Source organism: Hevea brasiliensis, chromosome 3 (genome assembly GCF_030052815.1).
Source record: "Hevea brasiliensis isolate MT/VB/25A 57/8 chromosome 3, ASM3005281v1, whole genome shotgun sequence".
Classification (NCBI taxonomy): domain Eukaryota; kingdom Viridiplantae; phylum Streptophyta; class Magnoliopsida; order Malpighiales; family Euphorbiaceae; genus Hevea; species Hevea brasiliensis.
The window spans coordinates 18,931,481-18,940,264 of record NC_079495.1 but is presented as its reverse complement, the minus strand read 5'-3'; the positions used below and the strand labels follow the sequence as shown (position 1 = coordinate 18,940,264).

Below are 8,784 nucleotides of genomic sequence, written 5' to 3'. Positions count from 1 at the left end.
AAAATTTAAATTCTTAATTTTATAAGTAAAATTTACCTAAAAATTAGTTTGACATCATTGATTCAACCACTTATCGGTGAACAACATATAACATATATTAATGAAATGTATTTGTGATGACATATAAATATAATAATTCCATTTTTTTTAATCAAGAATATAACAATTCCAATTGTTCAAAGGAAAAGCAGAAGTTCACATGGGAATAAATGTGATGCTAGGCAATGCTTTTAAAGTCTTAGTGTCAGGCCTATAATTAAGGTGGTTTAAGAGGGATGGCAATGGTAGGGTAACCCAATAAATTATTTTACTCAAATTTTAATTTAATTTATATTTTTAATATATGAATTCACCCTAAATTTATTTTAAATTACTCTTAATTTAGTTATATATTTTAATTAAGAATAAACTTAAATATAGTCCTTGAATTTTAATTAAACTTATAATTTAATTTTTATATTTTTAAAATTAAATAATTTAATTTTTAACATTTTAATAATTATATAAAGTAATTCCTGCCATTAAAATCTTAATTAAATTGTCATTAATTTTATCAAAAATAATAAAAAAAGTCATTAATTCTATTTTTAAATTGAAGACAATAGTTTACTTGCTTAAAAAAAAGAAAAAAAAAATTTTAAGATTGGCTATCCAGTTAATGCATATGTCTATTCTCTTAGCTTCTTCATCTTCTCTCTAAAAGGATGATCTTAGAATTGTTCTTAGGGGAGGTCCGACAGTCTGCCGTCGACCCTCCCCCTGCCTCACTCCTTAATTAATGTGTCTTGAGCTTCTCTGCTGGCTTTTCTTTTGTTTTTCCCAGTTTCCTTTAATCTCCTTTTAGAGTCAAAGTACCCCTCCTTTGGATGGGGTTTAATGATTCTTTAGTTGAGTTTAAGGATTTAGTGTTTCTTTAGTTGAGTTTGTGGGATGCCCTGCCTGTGTCAGAAGGCTCTCCTGTTGTGTGGTGTGATGTTATTGGAGCTTCGTCAGCAGGCAATCTCGGAGATGGACGTCGTTCAGGGCCTCGTTTGCTCTAGTCCTTTTGCATGAGTTTAGGTTGATTTAACGTAACATTGTTTTCTTTTAGTGGGCTTGGGCCATGTGTTTCATATTTCATCAATGAAATGTCTGTTAAAAAAATAAAAAACTCTTGCCATTTTGGGTTCGGCCTATAAGAACAAAGAGACTTGGGTTCACAGTTGAGGAATATTGAACCCCAAACTGAGAAGAGTAGGAAGAGGAGTAAGGACCCTCCAAAATTAGGATATGGGCTTCAAAGGATCAAAGCTTTGAGCCTAGAAAAATGGCCCTCAAAGAAAGGAGACGGGGGAGCTGCGGGACGCTTTGCGAATTGCAGCCTCAGTCCTGCCAGTGCCGTGCTCTGAAAGTGTAAACCATTTTCCGTGGAAACAAACAGCATAGGGTTTTAGCGTTTTGGAGCAGAAGACCTATACAGTGCACAGAGTCTGATTGATTGGTAGAGAGAGTGAGAGAGAGTGTAAATGGGAGGGTTAAAGGGTCTAGTGAAGAAGGGTTTGGGAGAGATGGGTTTCAACGCAGAGGGTGGAGTCGTTAACTGGTTTCCGGGACACATGGCTGCTGCCACCCGCGCTATCCGAACTCGTCTAAAGCTCGCCGACCTGGTCATTGAAGTTCGCGACTCTCGCGTCCGTACATACTTCCATAGAAAAATTCTCTCTCTCTCTGTCTCTCTCTCTCTCTCTCTCTCCTAAGTTTGAGTTGTTTTCTGTATTGCTCAGATTCCTTTATCCTCTGCACATGGAGATTTACAGCCTCAGCTATCCTCCAAACGCCGCGTGATTGCTCTCAACAAGAAAGATTTAGCCAATCCTAACATAATGCATGTGAATACTCTTCCCTTTTCTTTGTAATGGTTTCTTTTCTGTTATATTTATTTTGGGAACTCGCAAGATGATGATGCTTATATCTTCTTCATTTTAACAGAAATGGGTTAATTATTTCGATTCTTGCAACCAGGATTGCATTCCAATAAATGCCCACAGCAAGAGTTCTGTTAAGAAGGTTAGTTGACATTTTATCCATGTTTTGCAACTAAACCATAATCTTCTGTTCTTTTATTTATTTATTTTTACAACTGGTGGTGTTGTATTATGATCTTAGTTTCTGAGGAATGAAGGATAGGAAAGTTGCTTCTGAGATTGGAAAGTCTTGATTTTTCTGTACTAATGTGATAGTTTTGAGTGGAGCATGTTCTATCTAGTGCCAATGATTATAAGTTTTAATGTTTTATATACGAGTTGTGCAACCAAACTAAAAGAGAGCCTGTTCTATCTAGTGTCAATGATTATAAGTTTTAATGTTTTGGACACAAATTGTGCAGCCAAACTAAAAGATGGTTTAAAACAGCAGCACTTGTCAGACTCTTTTTCACCTTCAAATCAAACAAAGTTGTTTATTCAAAAGTCAAAACCATTCTTAGATGTCATGCCTGGCTGTGCTCATATACCTTACCAACAGGAAGTTCAAAAAGTTAAGGTTAGAAAATCATAAATTTCAGATAGAAAGCTTCAACCTATTCAACCCCTTTAAGAAACTAGAATGAACTTGGAGTTCAAACATTTTTTGAATTTCACTTTTTTATTGGTAGGTTGCCCTGATAAAAATGGCAGTAATATCTATAGTTCTATTGCTCCTAAATTGATGCAGATCATTTACAAACATATAAAGATAAGTCTATGGTAGCATATGCTGGCTTGAATAATGAATATTAATTGATGTAGCAGAACAAAACTTTTAAGGCTTTATTTTCTCTTTTTTCCCAACTAAACTGTTTCATATAATATGCCAAATGAGAGGAAACTGAAATTGGCTATTTATTTTCAAATAGTAGAGGAAACAAAGAAGTTTTGCAAGTTGGTGGAGACGTGGAGTGGAGGTCTTTTGGGATGTGCAAGAGATTTGAATATGAATGTGTATAGAGTGCATATCAATTATTCAACTGTTGCATCTATGAACAAACCCTGCCCCTGGTCAAACAAGTTCATAGCAGTGATCTAAACTGCAGCTTGTATCCTGCTGTGCAAGTGGGCACTTATGCCTTGAAGACTTCGTTAAAAAAAAAATGTTTTTCCTTTTTATGAAATTGCTTCATTGTGGTAGAAGTATTTCCACTTTTTTACTAGCTCCACATCCCATTTCTAGAAGTTTGAGATGATGATAACTTTTCAGTTTATGTGCTCATCAGCTCATGTTATACCTGTTAGATATAGTCCTCTACTCACATTAACAATGAGCGTGTCATGTCCTTTGTAATTAATTGCTCTTGCAATTGTTCCAGTATATTTGATTTTCTGCCTGTTGATTTCTTCAAATTTATTTTGAGTTCCTTTGCTAATTTGCTTATATAATTCCATTCTTGTTCAACTTTTTCCCATTTGGTGGTTCCCATGTCAAAAGCTTCTTGAACTTGTGGAGTTCAAGCTGAAGGAGGTAATTTCGAGGGAACCTACTCTCCTTGTTATGGTGGTTGGTGTTCCTAATGTTGGGAAATCAGCTTTGATAAATTCTATCCATCAAATAGCATCTTCTCATTTTCCCGGTAAGTTGTTACTATTGGTGATAGTAAAGATAGCATCCCTTCAGAAAATGAATCATAATTTGGTGTGACAACTCAGTTACTAGTAATTATGATCTTGAAGTCTTTTTGATAGTGACAGTTTGAGTTTTCTACATAGTGCAGGAGAAATTGAAGCGAGCTACAGTTGGCCCATTGCCTGGTGTTACTCAAGATATTGCAGGATACAAGGTGAAGTTATTCATTTTATGCTTTCTCATCATAGAATTTACTGCTCTCGGTATATGCATGCATGTCTTTGTCAGTTTGTGCATATATACATCTTTCTATTGATCTACCTATTTCCAAGCACATATGTCTAAACACACGTCCACAAAAGCATGCATAAACAATCTCTTATGGAGTTTTTAAAGTGTGATTGTATTACTATTAGCTATTCTCTTTGCAATGGTTAGCAAATCATTGGCACAACCTTCATATTGTCATGTCAGTGGCCCTTCTTTTCTTATTATTATTATTTTTGTACCTATGTTGCTGACTCCTTGAGCATTTAATGTAAGTCTGTCAAGACATTTCTTGGATCTGTTATCTTGTATACAAATTTCTTGCAGCCAAATTAGGTCTCAAGCTTCTGGAGGGCCTGTTTTATTCCTCAGGGCTTTTTAAAATATATGTTACTTGACTTGTTTTAGCTGTATGTTAAATTATATTCTCTCTCTAAATTTAAATAATGTCTTTAATTTACTTCTTTCTTCATTGTTTCCATTTCTTTCTTTATTTTATTTTATTTTTTTATTATTTTGCTGATGAAAATATTTCTAGTTTTGCTTCAGTCATAAAGGTCATGATTTTTCGTCTTGTTCATATTCCTTTACTAAATGTTGGATTCTTATGTTTTTATTGTTGATGTGCAGATTGCTCATCAGCCTAGTATATATGTTCTGGACACTCCAGGTGTATTAGTGCCCAGTATTCCAGATATTGAAACAGGATTAAAGCTAGCTCTTGCAGGTTTAAACTTTTTTTTTTTGGGCATTCTATTTAATAACCTACCTTCCTTTATTTATTTGTTTATTTATTTATGAGGACGAGAATAACAATGTAGATCTCTACAACTTTAAAAATTTTTGATGTTGTTGGGCCTTGTTTGTTATTTTATGGAAAAATGAATTACAATGTGAATCACATGATGCATTCAATATCTTCTGAAAGTTTTGATATGGTTAGGCTTACTTTGTTATTTTGGGGATAAAATGAATTACATGGAAAATAATTCTGGTAAGCTTACTTACTCTGTGGAAATGTAGTTGATACCATGCAGTGTTGCAACTCAAATATTATTTTCAAGTACTTTTTCTGGGGTTGGTTTTGGGGAGGGTTGCGCAGCTGCGGTAAAGTTAGAGTTCGTTATATTCCTCTCATTTACCTCATAATGCATACTTGCATAAAAAGAATGTAGAATACTTGAGTTTTTATTTGTTTCTCATAGTGGAATTGGCTGATAAAATATCCATATTTGCAATATTTTTTGGCACTTGTAATGCCTATGTGATGTTTTCCCCAAAAAGTATGGTTCTTCAAAAGTTGGGTTAACCCATTCAGAACTGATCAAATGGATTTGATTCCATTGGTCTGCTGTCTGCTTCTTTGGACAGATTTTATTGATTTAGTTGATGATTGCTCAGATTCAGATTTTACTTTGATACTAATTGTAAACTGACGAACTGAAACTCTACTTCAAATAGGTTCTCTTTTGAAATGCAGCTTTCCCGTTGTGGGGTTTTTCACCGTTGCACACATATCACCACCATTAGGGGTGTGTGTGCAAGCGTTCGGTTGAATCGAACCGAACCGACCGATAAAACCGAAAAAAAAAAAAAAAATTTTAAAAACCAACCGAACCGATTGATAGGAAAAACCGACCGATCGAACCGATAAATTTTGGTTCGGTTGGTTGGTTCGATTCACCGATCAAACCGAATTTATAAAATTTCATATTTTTACATTAATCTAAATAATAAAAACAAAAAAACAAAAAAAAATTAGAAATCAAAACTCAAAAATCTTTAAGTTCGGTTCGGTTTCCTTTGATTTCAATTCGGTTCGATTCAATTTAATTCGATTTTTTTGATTTCCTATATATATTAATAATTTCGGTTCTGTTCGGTTTTTTTGATTTTTTTATGAAAATAACCGAACCGAACCGATTTAACCGAAATTATCAAAATTATAAACCGAACCGAACCGATTAAATTTTAAAACCAAACCGATTGAACAGAATTAATCGGTTCGGTTCAGTTTTTCGGTTTAAACCGAAAACTGCACACCCCTTAACCACCATGCACTTGGCTCTACCACCATTGGCAACACCATCATTAACACGTACATAACTTTTGGGTTATCATTGACCCTATCAGAACATATTGTCATAATTGGCACCACCATCACCAAGTATTGCCGCTAGTATCACCATACTGAGCACACCTAATCTACTATCATTAGAACTAACACTACCACCTTTACCACTAATCATCATTATAACTACTGCAACCACATGACCAATCTTGGCATTACCACAATCATTTCCATTATCATTGGCCTTGTTACCACCCTAAAACTGCAATGGAATTCAAAAACTGTTTTCTATAATAAACAAGCAAGCCCTAACCTCAGGAACTTCCATCTGCTCATATGCTACCATCCAATGATTATTCTCATGGTCTACTGTATTTTTTTCTAAATAAAAAAATATATTTGAATGAATATGCAGGATCCGTGAAAGATTCTGTTGTAGGTGAAGAGCGCATTGCTCAATACCTGTTGGCTGTTTTAAATACTCGAGGCACTCCACTTCATTGGAGACACTGGAATAACAGAAAAATGGAAGGTATTCGATATGAATCTCAGGACAAACATGATTATAATCTTAAGGATCTTCTGCCAAAGAGGAAGAAACCACCAAATATGTCAGATGTGTTGTATGTTGAGGTGATAAGATCTCTCTCTTTCTCTCTCTCTCTCTGTCTCACATCTGTCTTGTGTAATACAGAATGACTAATGATGTAATTAAAGTGTAACTCGTTGTTTGCCTATGTTCCAAATCATATTCTGCAGTCCTTATGAATTAATATTATTTCTGCTGCTGTATGATCTGTAACGGCTTGTCACTGTCAAAATAATTATACTTGTATGAGATGCTGTATCATGTTAGGTATTTGTGGTTCATTTGTTTGCATTTGATTTATTGTTTCAGTTGTTTTGAAGTTTCTGGCATCACAAGTTATGCACAGTAATAAGACATAATCCCTCTTTCCCTGTTCTTTTCTTCTGCTGCATTAAAAACTTACGGAATAAAGAATGTTGGTCAATAATGATCTTGCTGATATGAAGTGAGATAGTAAATATGTATAATATTCTTATTTTTAAAATCCTTGAATTTCTTCTCAAAAATAAATAAAAATTAGATAATCTTCATATTCCCTTGAAGAAATCATGCAATTTATATTGAAGGGCTTCGTTCAATTATCTTGTCTGAATAGTAATTGGGTGATGGGTTTTAAAATTTCTCATAGGTCTCTGTGCTTCAAATCTATTATTGTCTGCATTACTTGTACTCCTATATAAATTGTTTCTACCAAAACTACAAATGGGATACAAAGGCCAACTCTTTATTACCTTTATTTATTGATTTCACTTCTTAATATTTTTTCTTTGTTCTTGTTCATCTGCAGGATCTTGTGACTGAAGTCCAATGCGCATTGTATAAAACACTGGCAGAATTCAATGGCAGTTTGGAGGATGAAAATGATTTGGAGAATCTTATAGAACAGCAATTTGAAGTGCTAAAGAAGGCATTGAAGATACCTCATAAGACATCTGAAGCTCGTTTGATGGTATCAAAGAAGTTTCTTACTCTGTTCAGGACAGGCAAGCTAGGCCCCTTCATCCTTGATGACGTCCCTGAGGTCAACTCTGTACCATAAGATCTTCTGGAATTCCTTTAATTAATTAATCAATTAATTTTTCTCAAGCGCTTTATAGGGTGCTGTACGTACTCTGCAACATCACCCATGCTTGCAACATTGTATTCCCTATAAGGTATGGTTTAGATTCTGGTGTTATTGCAGGTTAGGTAATTGAACCGGCCAAAATATATATATATTTTTTAAGAAAAACAAATAATTATTTGTGTTATAAAAATTAAATAGAATGTGAAACTAATTATTGATAAAAAAAAAATTATGTGCATAGTGTATTTTTTAAGTAAAAATGATTTATATAAAAAAATTGGAATTTAATTACTTTATTTTCTTTTTTAATTATATTAATTTCCTTTACTTATCTAAATTGTTCATTTCCTTTTTCTAATTATATTAATTTCTTGTAATTAGTCTAATTGCATTGATTTCTTTTTTTTTCAATTATTTTAATTTTATATACTTATTTTAATTATATTGATTTCTTCTGATTTTATTTTTTCAATAAACTAATTTCTTTTACTTAATGTTAATTTGGTTTGTTTTCTTTTTATAATTTAGTTAATCCTACAGTTAGCCTAATTATGTTTATTTTTGTTGTCTCAAGAGAGGTAAATTGGACATTATGAAAAATTAAAGCTAAGCACTACTAATGTATATGCAATGTAAGCTTAACGATGTAGAAGCTAAGTGCTTTAATGAATGTGCACAATAAATGACTTGGTACTCTAGGAAGCAAAGTAACTTGAATAATCTAGGCACCTTCTTTCAATAACTACTCGAGAGATAGTTGGCAACACAATCAAGCTCAACTTTAACACATCATAGCAATATTCCAACAAATACGAGATAGCACAAGTTAATAAAGTGTTCGAAATTTTAAGAGGATGGGGAGCGGAAGATTAAATACTATGATTTACGGTGATTCAATTCTCATTAGCCTAAATCTACCCTTCAAAAAACCTCTTTGGCAGGTGCTCTTTGCTATATGCTCTTTTCAATGGGTAAGAGATGAGTCTTTTACAATTTCACAAGTTTCAAGAATGCTTGCAACATTTACAAGATCTTTTCTCTTCTCAAAATTCCCCAAAACTTCACAAGATGCTTGATGACCTCTTACGAGTGTAATCATCATACTCGAGCAAACTTCCAAGCTTCAAGAGTGTTTGAAAAACCTTAAATAGTAATTAGTTTGGTAGAATCACTCTCATTCACTTAAGAATACAAACATAAAAAGCTATTAAGATA

General features: G+C 33.4%; 1 protein-coding gene across 1 annotated transcript; it reads left to right on the top strand.

Moving 5' to 3' along the window:
• The first annotated feature begins 1,334 nt into the window (after nt 1-1,334).
• LOC110671321 (short integuments 2, mitochondrial) lies at nt 1,335-7,695 on the top strand. Its single transcript, XM_021833746.2, has 8 exons — nt 1,335-1,670; nt 1,764-1,868; nt 1,969-2,046; nt 3,442-3,583; nt 3,720-3,790; nt 4,474-4,570; nt 6,330-6,547; nt 7,291-7,695. Exons 1-8 carry the CDS (start codon nt 1,506-1,508, stop codon nt 7,540-7,542), a joined length of 1,128 nt encoding a protein of 375 aa, XP_021689438.2. The 5' UTR covers nt 1,335-1,505; the 3' UTR covers nt 7,543-7,695.
• Nucleotides 7,696-8,784: the final 1,089 nt, after the last annotated feature.